The 21,884-nt window shown below is 41.6% G+C and overlaps 1 protein-coding gene across 1 annotated transcript in view; it reads left to right on the top strand.

The window, feature by feature from the left end:
* STAT4 (signal transducer and activator of transcription 4) overlaps positions 1-21,884 on the top strand; it is a 96,760-nt gene that overhangs the window by 24,659 nt on the left and 50,217 nt on the right. Inside the window, exons 4-5 of the mRNA XM_075934199.2 lie at positions 17,365-17,463; positions 20,057-20,149. Coding sequence (XP_075790314.2) covers positions 17,365-17,463; positions 20,057-20,149 — 192 coding nt within the window. The remainder of the gene's footprint in view (positions 1-17,364; positions 17,464-20,056; positions 20,150-21,884) is intronic.

Raw genomic sequence — 21,884 nt, 5'->3', positions numbered from 1 at the left:
CCAGGAAGACGCAGAGCAAAGCCGCGGAGGGGCTCGGGCAGCGGGGCAGCCCAGGCACGCCTGGGCAGCCCTGCTGCCCGAGCCCCTCCGCGGCTTTACAAAGCCTCAGGGAAGCCGGCAGCGGGACAGCCCAGACGCCCCGCGGCTGTCCTGCTGCTGGCGTCCTCAGAGGCTTTGCTCCCCGTCTCCCTGGTCTGCTGGTCTCCAGCAGACCAGGGAGACGGGGAGCAAAGCCGCGGAGGACCGCGGTGCATCTCGGTCCGCCGCCTGCGTCTTCCTGGTCTGCTGGGGTGGGGAGGCGCAGCTAGTACACCCCTTCCCCCCAGCAGACTAGGCTTTTCTCCAGACGCCTGTGGCAGAGCAGCTGGGGCGCTGCCGGTTGGTCCCGCAGTGCCGCTCTGGGCGCTACTGGACCAACCCGGCAGCACCCCAGCTGCTCTGCCCCAGGCGTCCTGATTCAGCCGCTGCTGGTCAGTTTCAGCAGCGGCTGAATCAGGATGCCTGGGGCAGAGCAGATGGGGTGCTGCTGAGTTGGTCCAGTAGCGCCGAGGAGCGGCGCTACTGGAGCAACCCAGCAGCACCCCAGCTGCTCTGCCCCAGGCATCCCCAAGTCAGCTGCTGCTGAAACTGACCAGCGCTGACTACAGGAAGCCCGGGGCAGAGGCTTCCTGGAATCAGCTGCTGATCAGTTTCAGCAGCAGCTGACTTGGGGACGCTTGGGGTTCTTAAGTTGATTCTGTATGTAAGTCAGAACTGGCGGTCAGTTTCAGCGGCGGCTGAATCTGGACGCCAGTTTCGACTTACATACAGATTCAACTTAAGAACAAACCTACAGTCCCTATCTTGTACGTAACCCGGGGACTGCCTGTATTAATGATCCTGAGCTTTGAAAATATCTACTCATCTTGCGTGACTGTGACCAGCAGCATGAATGGATTCTCATAGCTATCCACATATTAAGAAAAGCTCCTTCTGCTCTGTCTCCAGAATGAATTGGAGAACTTGAGGAGGAAAGTGCTTTCTATGTTGCAGAATGTGACCGATGTTGTCCAGTTCTACATAGAGAGCTTTATCATTGTCATTCAAACATTCCCCAGGTATCAGCATCCAATGAAGCTCCATACAGTTGTTCAAGAATGTTTTCCAGTCTGCTGGCAGCTTACTAAAATCATACAAAACGTCCTCAAGTCTTTTTATGGTGCTTCATTTGTCCAAACTTTTCTTTGATAAACATGTGAGCCATGTCAACAAATGAGAAAAAAACTTCTCTCTCAAATTTTTCTTCCCAAGTTTTACATCACCTCATCTCTGCCCTTGTAACCAAACAGTCTCCTCTTCCAGTGAATGAGTTTCCTGGAGGGCAAGCTCAACTCTTGAGTTTTTCTTTGGCAGCAGTGATGTCTTACTCAGATCCATTTTCTCTCTAGATCACAACAAAAGCATGGCTCCTTCTCATCAAAGTAGTAGCAGTCACGATGTACATCGTCTGAGTTTGTCTTGCCTTTCTTACAACATTTACTTGGAACAGGATATCATACCAAACCACAACTGAGACTAGAAATTTGAAGTCAGTAATCTGGTTTACCTGGCTTTGTGCCTCATGCCAGATTCCATCCTCAGCTTTACTCAATTGGTCCAGTTCCACCAGGATATCATAAACGTCAGTTACTTGAGAACTCATTGGCATTATGCTGTCAGTGTAGCTCTCCCAGTGAGTGTCACTTTGTGGCTTTATGGTCAGATTTATAATGCTGTCTGTGAGAATCTTCCACCTGATAGTTGATGTTGAAAACAGGGCCTATATCCTTTATAGTACTCCAAAGAGATGTACTACATCTGAAGAAAATGGAGTCTGCATCTGATACAACCAGGTTGAGGGAATAGCAGCTAGAAGGCATGAAGAAAGTTCAAGGATCCTTGCCTGGACACCACTGTTTCTTCCCCTTATATTTATGCCACTGATCATGACAGTCCTAAAGCTTTATTTTATTCTCATTTAGAACACTCATAAGCAGTTCTGCTGGGCCTTTTCCAGTAGAGTCATCCACAGACCAGAAGCAGATAGTGTTCCTTCATTTGGATACAGCTGCCCTGGTCGTAAACAAAAAAAAACTGAGGCAATCTACCGACCATCCCCAGAAAGCCAAATTATTCATTGCAATAAAGAATGTAATTGAGATCAGCTGCTCAATCACATTCTTCCAGTGCTGGGTTTCTGCATTTAAAATGTTCTGGTTTTCTGCATCTGTTCATTTATTTGTCTTAAATCTGCACTCAACCTCCATCTATTTGGAGTAGGCTGTAAAATGGCTGTGTGACTTTTCATGTTGTTTCAGAGCATCAGCTAAGTTATGCCAATAATTTTACCAGGTAAGTGCAATTAATGATTTGTGCAAATATTTTGCAAGAAAAACAGAAAGCTTTGTCAGTTGATTTTGAATTAGCTAGCCAATGCCAATTCAGTTTCTTACCATTCTTGCACATTTTGACAGTGCAACTTTTGAAAAGTGTCACTGCTGCTTATTTGCTGGAAATGGCTCATTCTTGATTTTTTTTTTCATCCTGTTTAAAGTTGTTGTATAAATCAATACCAGCGGAGTGTAGGATCATCAGCCATAAAGCAGGATCTGATGTATCGATTTGTGGTGTGCAATTTGTGTCTCTGCTGGTTCTGTCATCACACAAGGCTGATTTTTTTTATTGTTTCTTTCCTTTTCATGTAAACCAGATTTTTCTTTGTCATTACTCCCTTTTCACATGAACCACCACCTTTTTTTAAATCATCCCTTTCCTTTACGGTGCCAGGAAAACTGGACAATTCTCCATCTTTCCTCACATTTCCATTCCTTATCAGGTAAATCTGCTAATTCCTTAGTAATAGGACTTCTGTCATATATACTCTGCTCCTACGATTGGTACTGCCTACAACCCAGCCTATGTTGATCTGACTCAGATATTTTCCTATTACATTTGCCCCTTCCTGCAAATTAGATTGCCATTAAGCTTTTTGTGATCCTTATTGAGCTCCTAAGGATTTATTTGGGGGCATCTTTTATCTTCTATGGGAGAAAACAGACAGTATTAGGGAGAGTAAAAGTCTATGTTCTGCAGTCTTAGAAAGTTATCAAACTTTATGTGAAGCACAGCAAAAGAAATAACAGTGTCTCTTTTATACTGTTGTATAGATAGGGTTCAATAGATATCTATGGCATCTCGTTAAATGTTTCCTTTATTTGTCACTTCTTACACTCTTCGAGTCTTAAAACACAAACATATTTTCACAATTACACAATAAAACAAGATTCACAATGTTACAGCTGGATACTCATTTTGTTCTCATCTGACTAGTGACACCCCATCTTTTAAAGGACCTGCGAAGGTGTGGCTGACTACATTCTAGGATAGGTCGGAGATCAAGGAAAATGTAGTTCTCAGAAAGTCTGGAAGGTTTCACGAGAATTCTGCAAAGGTCCAGTATACTCTAGTTCCGTGAAAATTAATTCACATATGGAATTACCTGAAAAATTTTACTTCAAATATTGTATTTTCCCTTTTATTGCTAACAACATGCTCCCCTCACCAGTGCCACACCTCAGGAGGTCCCCAATCCCTGAACCTGGCCCTGTTAGTATGTGACTTGTTTACTTCGCTGGAAGCTCTGCTTGAGTAAAACTGGGTAATTTCAGGGTTTATCCTATTTATATCCTGCAATCACATATATCAAAGTTACGAGACTAACTTGACCAAAGTCAAGTTCTTTTACTATCCATTCAAGACAAAACACTGCATGTGGCATCAAGGTACTATCCTGAGAACACTTGACAAATATGGGAATTTTTATTCTTTTGGGACTGAATACCAAACTCCTCCTTGTTTCTCGGCTCCTTCAAAGACATGTGGTAGATAAAAGGAATTATTGTGCCCAGATAGAGCCCTGTTGAAATCAGGGGGATTCCATGTAGATTGTGATAAGCTTGAAGGGTACTGTAGGCTTCTATGGAAGCAGGATTGGGCTCCTGAATGCAGGATTGGGCTTCAGTTTTTATTCAGTCTTTGCTGAGCATTTGATTGAAAAGGACTGAATAAAATTTGAGTGAGGAGTACAGGATATGTCCATTGTGTTTTGGCACAGACCTAGTTCTCACAATCACATTCAAAATCATTTTAATGGGTATTCTACATGGTGACGTACGCAGTACAGATAAACTACAGGGAAATGTGTGTTGTTCTTTAGAGCTGGTAGGAAAATATCTTGTGCTCTATGAAAATTTTTGAGAAAAACAACTTTTTTTTGTATTCATCTAAAGTTTTTATAATATTTGCAGGTTTTCACCTAAACTGAAAATGCAAAAAGATATAAAATGTTCAGCAAAGTTGGAAATGTTTGCCAAATATTATTGAAAATTGAATTAAGTAAAACTAAAAAAAAAATCAAAATTCTTGCTTCTGAAAACTGGAAAAAAAATGTTACCTAGGAAAATGTTACCAAATGTTATCAAAACCAGACATTTTTGCGGAAAATTCTGTATTGATTAAATAGCAATTTTTCATGGGAAAAAAAACTGACAGAAAATTTCTAACCAACTCTTGTTGTCTTTCCTATTGTTCAGAAGCTTTAGAAGAGTAGCTGAGTTAGTCTGTAGCCAGAAAAACTTAAAAACAACAAATAGTCTAGTAGTACCTTAAAGACTAACAAAACATGGAGAAGTATCATGAGCTTTCGTGGGCACAACCCACTTGTCATCTGAAGAAGTGGGTTGTGCCCATGAAAGCTCATGATACTTCTACATGTTTTGTTAGTCTTTAAGGTGCTACTAGATTATTTGTTGTTTTTCAAGTTTTTCCTTTTGTTGTTGTGGATGAAGCACACAATGAACTGAATTTCATTTATATGTATTCATCTATCATAGGGTTTTATTTTACTACCCATCTTTCTTGTATCTGAGCACCTCCCATGTAAAATCAAGAATAGAGAAGTCTCTAGTGGACTTTATGAAGATTCTAGCACTTACCTATTTTGGAGGGCTCAAATCTGTCCTGGGGATAGACTTTTGTTTGTGTTGGTTAAGATTTTTTAATTTTGTTTTATATATTTATTTTTGGTTGGTAAGGTTTAAAGAAAGAAGTATATTTAGTATTGTATCATTTTTATGATAAAAAGTCTTGATGTGGTGCTGCTGCATTGTAAGTTTTCTTCTCAACCACCATGGGTTTATAATGTGGGCTAAGCTAAACCAAAGTGTGGGCCAATTCCTACATCTCATTGCACAGTTGCATTAGAAGGAGAAAAGGGCTTAGGAAGCCTCTTCTCCACTCTGTAGTCTCCTTCAGCAGATAGGAAGGAATCTAACATGATGTGCTAGGGAAGGAAAACGGCTAATGCACCAACTATGTATATGATAGTCACAAAGGAGGATGGTCTCTCAAGGGAACATGGTTAAAACTCCTCTTCCCTGCCGAATTGGTTACTGTAGATGAAAAATCTGCACTAGATATTTTTTCCTTTGCAGCTGTCCTACAAAAGTAAGATGACATGTTTTACCTCAGGCATGACTCTTATGACTGGGACAAGGATGCTGGATACACGTCTAGTCCTTTGCTAATATTGTTGTTTCTAAGGCCTGGATATTGATGCTCTGGAGATTAATCTTCCAGGATTTGACTTAAGAATGGTAATGGCTCCCCTGTTGGCCCTAGTACTCCACAGGGTCGTGAGGAGTAAGGGAAGTTGATGGGAGAGTGAGGCCATGGCAAAAATTCCATTTAAGGTATGTTAACTCCAGCTACACTAGTCACATAACTGTAGTCACATATCTTAAGTCTAATTTCTCCCTCAATATAGACCTGGCCTTAGAATATCTCATATTTGTCTGGCTAAACCATTTGGGATTTTTACCTTGCTTTTTTCATGTGGATTGAAAAAAAAATTGAAAAAATTTCATCAGGTAGTACCTGTAAGAGTAATGATAACATTAGTACCTTTGATCAAATTGACCTTCCTAGCTGCTTTTGTAATACAAGTAATAAATAATAATCACTGCTTTACATGCACTACAGTAGAAATTTGACAATTTGCCACTGATGTTATATCAGTATTTCATGCATATGACACAATACCAGTCCCTGCCAGTAAATAAACACCATTCCTCCAACAATTACAATATCTGTATATGAAAGTAATTTTTTTATTTCAACATGCTTATGAAAGTCACATCTCCAGTAAGGAAAAAAAAAGCGTGACAGATATTTCTTAAAGTTGTTTTGTTTCACAGCAACAAAAGAAAGTGATAAAAACATATGATGTGAAATAGGCTATTCCAATTGGCATTTAACAAATATTTCTAATAAAGACTGTACTGAGAAGCTGCCGCAGAAGATGGAAACAGTAGCCATTGAAGTGTGAGCTGCAATTTCCTGTTAAAAGATTATAGCAGGGTAAGAATGGAACGAATATAGACACACTCAAAACAGGAGAGAGTGTTGTCTTTTAATGCCCACTTCAGTGCCACATTATCTCACTTGAAATCTCACTCCTTTTCTATAGTCTATCTTATGTTCAGTAGTTTTTTTCTTTTGATCTGCAAGAGCAGAATTGTGTTTTTAATCTTTTCACATAGATTGAGTGCTCCTGAACAATGCCAGATGAAACACCCAGCAGACTGAATTCTACTTTTTATCCACAAAGCAGATGCCATGTCAGAATCATGTGCGAAAACTTCCCCATCATTGTAACTCTATCCTGACAGTGACACTAGCTATGTGAATTAATACCAGTTTGAGCTCTTTCCTCTGTAATGCGAATTAAGTCCAAAGAAACATTAGGAAGGACAATATTTATATCTCATTACCTAGTCTCCCTTGGGCCTGACATCGTCCTTTTTCTGTGTTAATTCCCTGTACCAGAATTTGGCCTACATTAAATCTGAATGGGTAAATAGCAAACAATAAGAAATGTATATTTAAGGTGTTCTGATCTATTAGGCTAGTTAACTGTTATTTTCATTACTAACAATCTGCCCCAATAGATATTCTACTTTAACTGCTAGAATTCCCCACTACAAATCTTGGCCTATACAAGGCACAAACCCATCAACTGAGCTAACCAGCCTGCCATGAGTGCATTAGCTCTGGTGGGAAATTTTATGTATTTATATTTTATTGAACACCCTCCCAATAAGGAAGAATGAAAAGAAAGGCAGAAGAACAAAAAGGTAAAGGGAGGGAAAGGAAAGGAAGAAAGGGGGCAAGGTGGGAAAGGGGTAAAAGAATTTGAAAGCTCTTGTGTGACTTTTTAGAATCCTTTGATTAATTCCCAATCAGGCCCCAGTAGATCAGGACTGAGAACAGATTATAAGTTTCTTTCTCCCATCTATATATGCATTTAAACTCTAATAACTCACAGCATCCACTCTTACAATCTTGTCTGAATTAGAACAATTCTCTTTTTAAGAAAAAATCCACACCATAATTTTTCCCAACCAGATGTATCCTGTAAGTATTTCCAGGTCCCAAAGACCGTCCCTAATTTAGATTGTCTTCACCAGGCCTAGGACGAAGATTTGTACTGTTTGAAGTAGGGATGTAAAATACCATTGACTTGGCTAACCGATTAAACAGATTGTTTAACCGATTACAGGGCAGAAGCCTGGCCAGAGAGCTCCTGCCTGCAGCCCCCCTGCCAGAGGCCATGGTGCTCCACAGGCAGAGGTTGGTCTGGTGTCCTGGTTAAAGCAACCCCTGCCTGTGAGGTGCCCTGGCTTGCCATGGACAGAGGCTGCCTCATCCTGTTTCATCCTCCTGATGGAACAAAGATTTGTATGTATCTTTGAACCCTAGCCAAGGGGTAAGCACCTTGCAAAACGTTAAAAACTCTACTGTTGATCTACAATTAAGGCTGACCCAACACAAAATTATGTTTCATTCACACTGACCCCTGAATAGGTGACAATGCATGGGCCTTGCCAAAACAGATTGCCTCTGGTGATGTGCGTGCCCCAGAACCACACTGGCTCACATGTGCTGGGACTGGCCCAAGATACAATCCTTTTGGCTAGAAGCAGGCAGGAGGATTAATATGATGGCTGCATCCTTAAAAATTAATTCTCAGTAGTGTGTTTTGAGATATATCCCATCATGTTGGAAACACACCTGGAAAGCTTGGTTGTCTAGACAGTGATTGTCACTAAAGGACTCACATATTGCTTAGATGGAAAAGCAGACTGCCTTCAGGCACAGAAGCGTAGCACAGCACCTGGGCTGACCTGGCAGCTAATGAATGGGTAAAATTTCAGCAAACAGGAGCCTTAGACATCTGTTTCTGTTCTTTAGGAACATAAGCACAGGAAGCACGGTGTGGGGAGTGCTGCACAACTTTTGTGCCCAGGGTCCCGGCCACTAGCTCGCTACTGCCTGGGGGCTTCACTGCCAAACCAGGGTCCTGTTCATTTGCCAGCCCCAGGTCTTTTTAGTTAACTGTTACTAATGCTCTAGTTTAGAGCGACTATGGTAGAAAAATAAACCACACAGTCCTCTTCCTTTACCACCATCTCACCCCTATCACAAGAAGATTGTGGATTTTCCTTTTGGACTATGCCCCATCCTCATAGAGACTGACTGGGCTCTCATCTCCCACAGCAGCACAGATATGTAGTCAGGTGACAAGAAAACCTAGGGTTAGAATAACTTATCTGTGAATGAATCACAGCCTGCTTGCTCAGAAGGGAGAAGTGCTGCCTTGACATGATCATTTCTCTCATCTCTTCAGAACCTGGTGGAAGGGGATCACGCATGCTCACACATTGTCCAGTGCACACCTGCTGGATATCAGTGCAAAAATTTGGCTAGGTCTTAGTATAGTTTGAAATGTCTTCTGGATTCCCTCTACAGCTGCCTTTAAGCAGCCAAGTTAGTGCTGGGGAGAGAGAGGATTCAGCCAATAGCAGCATGACTCCTGCTCCTTCCTTGCTGTCAGAGGGAAAGGAGATTGTGTGGAAATCAGTAGAGCAGCAGTCATGTGTGTGTGATTAAGCGATCCCTTCCCTAAAATCTCAGGATTTGAGTGGAAAGAAAAGTTCATCTGCTGCAAACTCCAGTAGGCCCTGATCTCTTCCCCTGTGTGGGAATGCTTAGTAGCACATTTTATTGTATTACATTTTCTGAGTTTCCTTCCTCCTACACCATCTGTAGGAGATGGTTGACTTGTCCTGCGCTAATTAAGCTCTGCTGTATATCTGCCCACAAAATTTATAAAAGTTTTTAGTACTGGTATCCTAAGGAATTTAAAGAGGTCCTGGAAATTACACAGTTTACAGTATGCTGAAATAAAGAGGGGAAATACAGAATTGTATATGTACGTTCTAGGACTTCCCCATGTCATGAGAATTGCCTTAAAGAAGGAGGTTGACTTTGAGATCTCTTCTTTAAAGCATCCTGAGGATGGGGGGAGGGGAATCTAAAAAGATAAATCTAAGATAAGTACAGAAAATAGATACTGACACAGGTACTTCCTTCTTGACCTAGATAAAACAGAAACATATTGGCTGTCGGAATATCCCTTAAATAATAATACTCTAAACTTGAAAAGTTGCCTTTTGAGAATTCTCAAGCACTTTCAAAACAAAGAACCATCAAATGAGGGGAGAGGTACAGGTCAGTATTATCATCCATACTCAGTGGATGGATAAGCAGAGACAGACAGTATTGGGAAAAAAGCCTGCCTTTCTGAAGAGTTCAGTGTCCTTTTAAAGGTAGAATAGAAAAGAATTCAAAGGAAAAGAAGGGTGGGTTATGCTTTTAGTTCTTCTTTATGATACATAAAGAAAGTCTGGAGTTTTTTCTATATTTTTTTAAACAGGGTTTTTTCCTGCCTTAAAAAAAGAATAGCCTGGAAGACAGCATAGTGAGGGAGTCCATGGCAGAGACAGGTGTGCTGAAGGCTCAGAAAGGTGTGGTTCCAGGAGGCTGAAGGCCTCACCCCTAAGAGAGAAGATACTCCCCAAGAAGGGACTGTCACATTGGAGTGGACTCCCCAAGAAGAGGCTGTCGCACTGCAGGCGGTTCCCTCCAGGGACTCTACAGGCCACTAATGGGCATCACCCATTAGTCCATGACAATGTGACAAAGTTTCCCTGCAGTATTTATATCTTGTAATGAGGCTGCCTCTAGTAAATATGGTTGTTTAATCTCATCATTTGCAGTCTGACTGCAGTTTGACTGGGAAGATAGCGGAGCTCTATGATTAGGGGTCTGGGCAGGAAACTAAGAAGGCAAGAGACTGGGGGGTAGAGGGAGGAGACTTCTGGGTATATCTGAGCAAAATCCCTCATTTGCACATAGAAAAGAATTTCTAGTCACCAAATAATACTTACAGCCTAAAACCAGTTAAATATGTAGTCCCCATTTAGCCTGCACAAATGCCTTTCTGCATCTGCACATGCAAGATTTTATATTTATTAATATTGGACATAATTCTACAAGCTGTTTGAAAACTTGGCCAAAAATATCTATCCCTAAAAGTTATTATGAGTTAACTCTTTTAGAAATGATCCGTTTCTCTTTTTCTTCATGATCTATTAAGGTACTTGTATCTCATCTGTTGTCTTATATGGATTGTAGAATCTATATCCTCTGTAGGAAATGTATGGGTTTTTTCTTAGTAAATATCATCAGCATTCAGAGAATGTTTTCACCTGTTCAGAATGCAAGCATTTTCCACTAACTGTTTGCTTCATTTAACAGTGTCCTGGTAGTTACTGAGAAGAAAAAACTGTCCAAATATTAATTATTTATTTATTGTAGCTCACTATGCAAATATTTTTATGTTAAGAAAGGAAATGTTTGTATATGTACAAAACAAAGGAAAAGAGCAGAAAAATATTTTTGACAAAAGACAAATTTAGTAAATTTAAAAGTTAAAAATAAAACTTTCAGATGAAATTTCATCCAACTCTTTCTACTGCTCTTCTCTGTTGGCTTTCCTTTAGCCTATGTTAGATATTAATAAGCCCATCAACACTTACAAGGAAAACTCAGAGCCTTGAAATCAGGTTATGAGAAATAATTAAAGAAAGCAAAGATTTCCCATTGTCTGGGTTTAAAACTTTTCACAGTAGATAATTGCTGTAACATATTTATTAAATATGTATATAAACTTAAACCAATACAATGTGGCCTAATTGTGGGATCTGTATTCTCCTTTGCTGGCTAGCTGCAGCATGCTATGGTACATTATATCATACCCTACAATTGTATTACATTCCCTGACTTCAAGCTCATTAAGTTTTTCCATATCCTACCCACCACTGTCTTTTTTGGTGCCTCTTTTTCGGAGGTCATTTTCTGCTTCTCACTCAATAGCAAAATTCATACTTAGCCAAATTCTGTCTTCAATTACATTGGTCAATTAAGGGCAAAACTGGATCAAGGTGAGAATTTTTATGGGGGAACTTAAACTGATAATTGAAGAAAACTGGGTGGTAATCTGCATACATTTTCAGCACCCAGGACAATAATCATTGAGAGCTGTATAAAATGAATTGGGGCATTAAATGTTAAGCCTTTAAATATGTTATTCTGGAGAGCAAAGACAAGGGGAGTGGGTGATATAACACAGAGAAATCTCTACCCACCACCAGCCAGTGTGTAGTTCCTTGCACACAAAAGTTGAGCTTTGTAGGCCTGAGAGGAAAGGGAGTTAGTTCCCCCTTAATCACTGTTATGTCTTAAACAGCTCAGTCATTAATTTTTTTCATTGTGGAAATAAGAGGGGGGAAAAAAGCTTTGTGTACAACTGCTATCTGTAGAAATGCTGGGAAAGTCCCCATTACCTGGTGTTCGTATGGTGGGGATTTTAAATCATCCCACTGACAAGAGTTTCTTTTGAAACGCCTTTTCTATGTAAATACATTTCCTGACTCCAACACAGAATTTCATTTTTGTTGACTTTGTTAAACAGCTTTTTCTTGAATCCTTTCTCTTTCACGAGGGCAGTGGTTAAAAAAAAAAAACTACAGAGTTTGAGGGAGTCCATTTTTGCCCTCTTTTTGGTTCTTTGAATGGCCATTCCTCAGCCAGCTGGATGCAGACCCTCTGACCTTATCCCCGTTCCCCCAAACTAAGGCTTAAAATGGACTCAGAGGCTCAACCTACATTGAAAGAGAGGTCTCTGAGAAAGGTCTGTCACTATGTTATGATCCTCTTCTGCAATCTGTGTGGGCAGATCCTTACATCTTCAGGCTCTTTATGGGCATTGTCTGCCCATGACTATCTGACTGCAGGATTAAGTCTGTGGTATATTAAATATGCTGCCTAAACGCTAAGGCTGTGTCTACATTGGTGCAATCTTGCGCCAAAGCAGCCGCTTTTGCGCAAAAACATGCTTCCTGTCTACACTGGCGGGGAGTTCTTGCGCAAGAACACTGACATTCTCATGTGTGAAATCAGTGCTTCTTGCGCAAGAACTATGATGCTCCCGCTCAGGAATAAGCCCTCTTGCGCAACTGTTCTTGCTCAAGAGGCTAGTGTAGAGAGGCAACATGAATTTCTTGCGCAAGAAAGCCCGATGGTTAAAATGGCCATTGGAGCTTTCTTGCACAAGAGAGCATCTACTTTGGCACAGATGCTCGCCAAAAGCACATCTCTTGCGCAAAAGCACATCTCTTGCACAAAGGCACGTGCCAGTGCAGACACTCTCTTGCGCAAATACTTTAATGCAAGAACTCTTGCGTTAAAGAGTATTTGCGCAAGATCATGCCAATGTAGACGTAGCCTAAGATTTTGTTGTAGGCTGTTGGGATGCTGTTGCTGGGTGATTAATTCAGACTAGCCACTCTTCAGGCTGTGCACCTGCAGAGTGCCAGTGGAGATATCATGATTGCAGCAAAGACTCCTTCTAGCCAGCCTTCTCCAACACAGAGCACTCAGGCATAGGAGCTGGGGCTATCAGCAGAAATATATTAAGAATATCAGCAGAAATACGATAAGAATTATAAAGAACTAGCTAAGCGATCAACAAGCATTAACTGATTAATCTTCAGGGCTGGTTCCTCAGATGGTATAAATTAGCCATTGAGTTCACTGGGAGTGGTGCTAATTTTCACCAGATGAGAACAATATTTCCCTGAATCTTTATCCCTTGCCTCATGAAGTACTACTCCAGTCAAACAGTATGAGGCTTCATTCCTCCACAAGAATATCCTCAAATCCCAGGCCTGATCACATGAAGTCCCACATTCCCCTTATCTTCTTTTGTGTAAATGGAAGGTGGCAGCACAGTTTCATTCAGAAATTACTGAGGGCTAGATTGACAACATGCCCATACAAGGAAGTAAGAATCCTCCTTATACCATATCTGTACCCTTGTATCTACCTGAGCTGTGATAAGCAGCACGTGTGCCCAGTGTTCACTCTTTCCATCCACATGTAGAATAAATTTTATGTGCACCAAGACATTGACAGATGTGCACCATGAATAAAAACACATGCTGGCAGCTGTGGGATGCTGTGAGCACACTGCTAATCAGCAAGGCGGTGTTGGAATCTCTCTTGGGTGGCTACCCAACTGCTCAGCTAACAGGGAACTGTGCCCCTGATAACTCTCCTTAATTCCTACAGAGCGAATGGGTGAGAAGAGGGCAGGGAGGGTTGAGGAATGGGCAGAACTTTGGCTCTGCTACTGTAACACACTGGCCAACACAACTGTGCTGATGCAAGAAAGAGCTGTAAATTACCAACAACAACCTTCCCCACCCACTTTCCCTATATCTTCACTGGGGATGTTAAAATTAGTTTTTGGTTTTTTTGGTAAACGTAACTGCTGGAGGGCAAGTGGCTCCCTGGAAACCGGTGTTTGCAGGGAGCCTGCTTAAAAGCTGGCTCTCTGCGAGCACCAGCTCCTGCCTGCTCCCTCCCATGCTGCTTTATCAGAGGCAGCAGTACTGGGGGAGAGGGAGGCGAAGGGGAGTTTGTGTGTAACCATGAAGGTTAACTGATGAGCCCAAGCTGATCGGTTTACCATTTAAACGTGTGCACTATCACATCCCACAGCAAGGAGGAGGCAGGAAGGGAGCTGTGCTTTAGAAGGGTGACTGAGGTGCAGTGCCTCCTGGAATGGTGCTGGTTCTTCACGACCAGCTTGCTGAAGCTAGTGCTTAAAATCACAATCTTGCTCTTGCCCTTTATTCGCTTCTGAGGGTAAGTACAGCTCTTTGAACTTGTCACATTCTTTTCAGCAACACTCCAAAGGGACATTAGGAGATACAGCATGAGGCACAGCTATGGGAAGTTTATTTTACCTCTTTTAGCACGTACATTACTTAACATTCAGCTGGTTAATTCTGAAGCCTTGTTTCAACACTCAAGACTGGCCTACACTACCACTTCAATGTAACTTACACCACTCACAAGTGTGAAAAAGACACTCCCAGAGCATCATGAATTACATCAACCTAAGCCCTGTTCACACTAGTGCTGTGTCGGCCAGAAACAGTCTCCCACTGACATAACTTCTGTCTCTTGTGGGATGGAGTAATTATGCTTATGGGAGAGTGCCCTCCCATCTGCATAGTGCATCTTCACTAGACACACTACAGCAGTAGGGGTATGCTTAGACAACAGGGTTTTTTTTTTTTAAAGTGGCCTTTTTTTCGAAAAAACTTACCCTGCATCTAGACTGCAGCCGCGTTCTTTCAAAAGTAAATTGAAAGAACGCGGTAGTTTTTTTCGATCACGGAAAACCTCGTTTTACCAGGAAGAACACCTTTTTTTCGAAAGTGCTCTTTTGAAAAAAGGCGCTATGTAATGCAAACTGCTTTTTCAAAAGAGAGCATCCAGACTGCCTGGGTGCTCTCTTGGAAAAAGCGGCTTGCTTTCTCGAAAATACTAGTTGTAATCTAGATGCTCTTTATTGAAAGAGGCTTTTTCGAAAGTATCTTTAGAAAAAGCCTCTTTCAAAAGAGGCTTACAGTCTAGACATAGCCTAGGGTTGCCAGGTGTTTGGTTTTGAACAGGACAGTCCAGTATTGGAGTTTTCTGTTTGGGAAACAAATTGAGAAAATATAAATGTCCAGTATTTTCTAAATAAGATGTAATGTAGATTGTGATGTAATGTCAAGTGTGTCCAGTATTTTTGTTGAAGCCATCTGGCAACCCTGTACAACAGTGCAGCAGCGCCAGTGTAGTGCTTGAGTGGAGACTTGCCTGGTGTAACAACAGCCAAAGCTTCTCTGCAAAGGATAGGTGACCTTTCACTCCTTGTTCTGTTGACTGCAAAAGTCCTGTGCCTTTCAGTTTCTGTCTGGCAACACAACACTAGGGGCAGCACAATGTGTAATATCAAACAGCCAGTCACAGTGATTAAAATTATTTGTATTTCTCTTGAAGGTCAATCTTTCTGTTATACTCTGCTGCCTTGCAACTGCAGACAGCACATGCAGTAAAAACACTTTTCAGTTATCCACAACTCGTTCAAAAATACTAAGGGACTTTTCTTTCTTTCTTTCTTTCTTTCTTTCTTTCTTTCTTTCTTTCTTTCTTTCTTTCTTTCTTTCTTTCTTTCTTTCTTTCTTTCTTTCTTTCTTTCTTTCTTTCTTTCTTTCTTTCTTTCTTTCTTTCTTTCTTTCTTTCTATATATATATTTGCATTTAGTGCTACTCCTAAGAATTCAATTGTGCAATCACATTTATATGAACAGACATGATGAGTCTATGCACTCTTCCATCACACACCCATCCTGACCCTGTTGTCAAACAGTGGAACAGCTGGGTTAAGAAATCATGAAATGTTTTAAGAAATGTGAAGCTTATTGTGCCAGACCCCCCTCCCCCACCAAAAGAAACAAGAATAAGAAAATTATGTAATTGAAACAAAGCAGAATGAGTGTGAAAACTTAATTAGATGGCGAAGGGAAAATACTGCAAAAGAGACTTAAGTATTTGATTCAGGAAAAGTGTGAGAAATGGTGCTGAACACATTATAATACAAGTATGAAAAACACAGAGTAAACAAATATGGCAGAAGAAAGACAAAAGCACAAAAAACATGACTGCAAAAGGCCCTGCTTTAGGAAAACTAGCTTTCCAGTTTTCCAAAGAAAGCAAAATCTTTAATAATATTTGGTCCACTTTGGCCTTATTCTCATCTCACAACCGTTCTAAACTAGCTCAAGTCCATTAAATATAGTGATTCTGCCTCTGGTTTACATTAGTGTAAATGAGAGGAAAATTGGACTCCTTGTCTTGGGAGAAAAGCTGCTTGTTCTATGTATCACTGGAAGGAAAATTGTTCATAAAGGTTGGCTAAAATGAGAAAAGAGTTACGTCTATTATATACTGGGACTTTTCTGCTTACATAGTTATTATGCTGATATGTGGTATACAGTTTGCTTACTAAAATGCATGCTATGTGCTGGATTGAAAATGGAAACCCAGATAAAAAGTGCATCAAAAATTTGCTGACAAGAATGCCATCTCAAATTAGATACGTTTTAATTTGAAGGTCAAATTGTTCCATTGTTTTACATAACGCACAGCTATAATTTAATAATCTTTATAGTAATATATTTACAATAATGGCAATAATTGATGCTGCATTGCAGCACAAATCTACATTCAGTAATATATGTTATGAGATTATTGTGAGCAATGCAATCACAATTTGTTTTTAAGAGGGGAAAAATCCCCTACTACTGTAGAAGCCTCCATATTATCTGGACATACAAATAAGTTACTTAGGATGCCTTTTGATTTTTACTGTAATCCTTGTCCTCCCACCCCTTTTGCTCCCACCTCATTAAACTTACTTGTGTGACTTGTCTGTTGTAAGAATGTAAGTTCTTCAGAGCAGGGACTGTGTCGTGCTTTGTGTATTTGTGCCTTGTGTATACTTAGTACAATGGGACTCTGAATGGGTCCTTTAGGTGCTACTGTGATGTGAATAAATAATAATATCATATGAATGTATCCAGTACATGTCTTTTAAGAAGTTGTGCAGGTGCTTTAAGTCAGCTTAGTCGAAACTACACATATTCTCGAAAATCCCAAACCACCGTTAACAGCTTGTCAGCTGAATCAGCACTAGTATCAGTGGAAGTCAGCCCTGTCCTCTGATCCAGCTCAGAACAAGTCTAAAGGACACAAGGCTGAAAATAGTGTCACTAACAGGCAGGCCATCTACATAAGGGCTCCCATTGTGGTTAACACCAGTTCATAGCTGAACCAGTGTTGTCAGTAGTGGGAAATATTAGTGAAATCTCCTAAACCTATAGAAGGCCACAGTTAGTAGATAATAAAATAAAGATTTGTATTATTTACAAAGGGAAAATCTGGTATTTCTTTTAATTTTAGCATTACAATGTATTTATGTTTGCAGGGAAAATATCATGGTAATCCTATGCACATAGCTGTTATCATTTCAAACTGCTTAAGAGAAGAGAGAAGAATACTAGCTGCAGCCAGCATGCCTGTACAGGTAACATATTACATTTTATTGAACTAATATGGTCCTGTTGATCACATGTACTGAGGACCAGATTGGAGAGCAAGATCTGGCCCTCTGTCTCCAAATCATGTAAACAGCAAGTGCAAGTTAGCTTTTGCAGAACCTGACCTTTCATATTAATTTAAGTGGCTTCAGTATGTTACTGGTCACTGCAGGAAACTATAGAAATGTCTTGTGACAGAAGATGTTATTTCTGAAGCATGGAGCAGTTTTTAACTCGTGCTGCATAAAACAAGTGTCATTGTTGTATTTATTATGTAATATTTGTCATGCTAATGTACGTAAACTTTAAGGCTGGAAGGGACCCCGATGATCATCTAGTCTGGCCTTCTGCATATTTCAAGCTACAAAGCCTCACCCACTCCTGAAGTAGATCTCTAATCTTTAGCTGAGTTACTGAAGTCCTCAAATCATGGTTTTAAGCAAGGGAGGGCAAATATTGGCCTGTTGGCCAGATCCAGTTTGCCAGGGTCAGCTTCTGGTGGGCCCACAATGCTATATTCACCTGCACAGCTGCAGGTAACTGCGCTCACAGCTCCCATCAGTCATGGATCACCGTTCCTAGCCAATGGGAGCTGCGGGAAGTGGTGTCCTGGTCTGCACCACTTCCTGGTGCTCCCATTGGCTGGGAATATGGGCCAGTAATATAGGCAAGGGAAGGCATGGACTTTCCAAAGTTGCCTACACCCTCCAGCCACCGAGGAAGTCTGTGGGGTCGCGGCACAGCAGTCTGGCTTCCACTGCTTCTAGAGAGGACAGGGGCCGCATTGCAGCAGCTCGGCTCCTCAGTTGCAGGGGAGGGCTGGGGCAGTGTCACAGCAGCCTGGCTCCCTGGCTGCTGGGGAGGATTGGGCTTGGGGCTCCAGAATGGCAGCCCCAGCCCTGGAGGTGGCCAGGAAGGACTGGGCGGGGGGAGAGGGGCTTGACTCCAGGGTCGGGTCTGGAGTGGAAGGGGTAGGCCTCGGGCTTGCCTTCCCCACCTTGGCCTTCATCTGCCACCCATGGCTGGGAACAACAAACTGTGGCCAACAGGAGCTGCAATCAGCAGTACCTATCGCTGTGCCAGTAAATATAGTGGTGGTGGCCAGCCAGGAGCTAAACCTGACACACTGGATCCAGCCCATGTTATTGTCCACCCTTGTTTGAAAGGCTTCAAGTTACAGAGAATTCACCATTTACCCTAGTTTAAACCTGCAAGTGACCCTGTAGGGTAGGGGTGGGCAAAAGGGCCTCCGCAGGCCAGATCCGACCCACCAGGTGGGTTGATCTGACCCACGGAGGCCCTGCCCCTCGCTCGCCCCCAGGCCAGTTAGGACCTGGGGGCAGGGGGAAGCGCACAAAGTTTCCTCCACCCTGCCAGGAGCCTGCGGCGCTTAGAAGTGCCACGTGCTCCTGGCAGGGAGGGAGGAGACTTCATGTGCTCTCCACCTCCAAGTCCTGATTGGCCTGGGGGCGGAAGGAGTGTGCAAAACTTCCTCCGCTCTGCTTAAAAGCGCCACTCGCTCCTGGCAGGGAAGGAGATTTCACACACTCCCCTGCCCCCAAGCCCTGATTGAAGGGGGAACGCATGAATTCTCCTCCCACCACCAGGGGCGTGGGCGCCCAGGGGGAACCTCGGGGGGGGAGGGGGGACAAAGACTTTACGCGCTCCCTCACCCCCAGACCAATCATGGTCTGTGGGTGGGGAAGCAGGGAAGTATCCTGGCCCTGCCCCTTCCGCTTGAGGCCATGCCCCCTCTGGTGCGGCCCAGGGCCACTTCAAAAATTTCTGAAGTGGCCCCCAGCAAAAAATTATTGCCCACCCTTGCTATAGAAGAAAGCAAAAAGAAAAGAAAAATACTAGAGCTTTGGCCAATCTGGCCCAGGGGAAAATTCCTTCCTGACCTCAAATATGGCAGTCAGTTAGACCCTGAGTATAAGACTTACCATATAGACACCTGGGAAAGAATTCTCTGTAGTAAAACCGAGAGCCTTCCCCAGCGAATGTCCTGTCTCCCACACTTAAGGACTTTTGCTGTTGGCAGTTGCCAGTGGGCTGCATGCCATTGTAGGCAGTCCCATCACATTATCTCCTCTATAAACTTATTTAAAATGTTAATATGTTTTTTTAAATGCACAAGACAATCCAAAGCTATACAATATACATTTTGTGAAAAATTGAAGGAAAAATTCAGACAGATTCGTGTAAGTTCTGTTAAGTTAATAACTTGTGCATAGAATGTACGCACTTACTGGGATATTGAAAATATTTTTTCAGCAATATAACTATCTTCCTACAATATATTTTAATTTTGGATTTTCCTGTTTTTTAAACATTTATTATATTTTAAAATGTTTGCAAAACTATCCGTTCTGATCTCAAGATCTGGTCAGTACTGTTTATTTGTCTGTGGAACTACAGTGATTTATACCAGCTGAAGATCTAGCCCTAAATCCGATACTATGTGCTAGATGTGGTAGTGGAGTTGTTTGTATGGAATGCTCTATGTATCACAAAATAGGAATGCTGTTTAAGATATCAGACATAGATGGCCTATACACTACATATTTAATTTTGTTCTAGGGACCACTGGAAAAACAATTGCAGAATTCTGTAGTTTCAGAAAGACAAAGAAATGTGGAGCACAAAGTGTCAGCCATTAAGAATAGTGCCCAGGTAAGTTGTGTCTGTTACAGTCTGGGATGGTGTGTCAGGTTCTAGGACTCTGCACAGACACAGGTTTATTGCTGCAGATTCAGTCACACATACTATTAATTTGGGGTTTAGCACTTCATCCCAGAAGTCTCTCGCTATAGTAGGGGGAACTAAGGACAGAAAAAGTAAGGTGCAGCTGGGATAATATTAGAAACTACTTTGCTCAAGAAGAAGTTTGGCCTGAGGTTTGTCTTTGTTATTCTTTATAAAAGAACAAAGGGGGGAAAAATGGGGAGAATTTGGATGTCTAATCTAGGGAACAGGGCACTGGATCAGTACCTACGGTGTGCCTAGACTACAGGGTTTTTTTGAAAGAAGTCGTCTTTTTTCGAAAAAACATACCCTTCATCTAGACTGCTGCTGCGTTCTTTCAAAAGTAAATTGAAAGAACGCAGCAGTTTTTTCGACCACGGAAAACCTTGTTTTACAAGGAAGAACCCCTTTTTTTGAAAATACTCTTTTGAAAAAAGGGGCTATGTAATACAAACTGTGCTTTTTCAAAAGCGAGTATTCAGACTGCCTGGGTGCTCTCTTTCGAAAAAGCGGCTTGCTTTTTCAAAAGTACTGGTTGTAGTCTAGATGCTCTTTATTGAAAGAGGCTTTTTCAAAAGTATCTTTCGAAAAAGCCTCTTTTGAAAGAGGCTTGTGGTCTAGATGTAGCCCTAGGTATTTAGGTTCCAGATAGTCATAGAGGAGAAGCAGCTGGTGGCTAAGGCCCAGCAGCCTGCCCATAATGCTGATCCAATATTGCAAACTGCTGCATAGAATCTGTTGCTGGGGCTTTTTGTGGTGAGGGTGAATTTCATTGAAAAGGAAAGAGTAAATAAGAATAATGGTTAGGAGCTACAATTTTATAAAGTATGCTTGAGTTGTGCATGGAAAATAGCCAACTGTGCATACAACTGCATACCTTGTATTAACATTTCCAAAGTTAGTCCCCAAAATAGAAAAAAATAGTAATAGATGTGGCTGTCTGTCTACACATCTCGATTTGGAGACTGGATTTTTATAATCCTCTAAACATTTATTTCAGAGTTGCTTAGTGTCCACTTTTCAACCAGAAAGTCTGGACACCAAAAATCCAGTGACTGCAGTGGGTGAAAAGAGGAGCAGGTTCATCAAGCCACTCCAGTCCTTGCTCAGCTGAGGCCGCCTCCTGCCTGCATCTAGTGGGCAGAGCAAGCAGGCCGCAGGCTCACCATTGGGCTGTAACCCTAACCCAGCCCAGCCCCAGAGCAGAGGGAGCCTTGTTGCAGCTTATTTCATCTCATAATAGTTGAGAATAACTTTAAATCTCCAAATAGGCCAAACAAAAATTATAAAAAATGAAAAATTAGAGCTCTCAGTTAAAAAAGGGAAGTTATCCTGCAGTGGTAATAATCTCCAAACATGTTCACATCAACATTGTAGAAGTGTTTTGTTTAGTTTTTGAAATTTGTTCTTGGGCTTATAGTTTTAAAGGTAAATTATTGAAGATCCACATTAAAAACTTCCCATGCCATAATTTGAGGAGCTGTGTGTTCCAATCCATAAGCTTATATTTAATTAATAATTTTCATAGTGTAATTAACTATTCTTCAAAGAATGACAATTTACACTACCAGACTACAACATTTTTAAAAGTGGGTGGAGGAGAGGTAGAACATCCTAGACTTGCTTGAGTGTCAAATGACAGTTATTCCAATAGTTTACATAA

This window comes from Pelodiscus sinensis, chromosome 7 (assembly GCF_052426305.1).
Source record: "Pelodiscus sinensis isolate ZL-2025 chromosome 7, ASM5242630v1, whole genome shotgun sequence".
NCBI classification, from domain to species: Eukaryota; Metazoa; Chordata; order Testudines; family Trionychidae; genus Pelodiscus; species Pelodiscus sinensis.
Note: the sequence above shows the minus strand (reverse complement) of the source record. Positions and strands in the feature narration are given on the sequence as shown.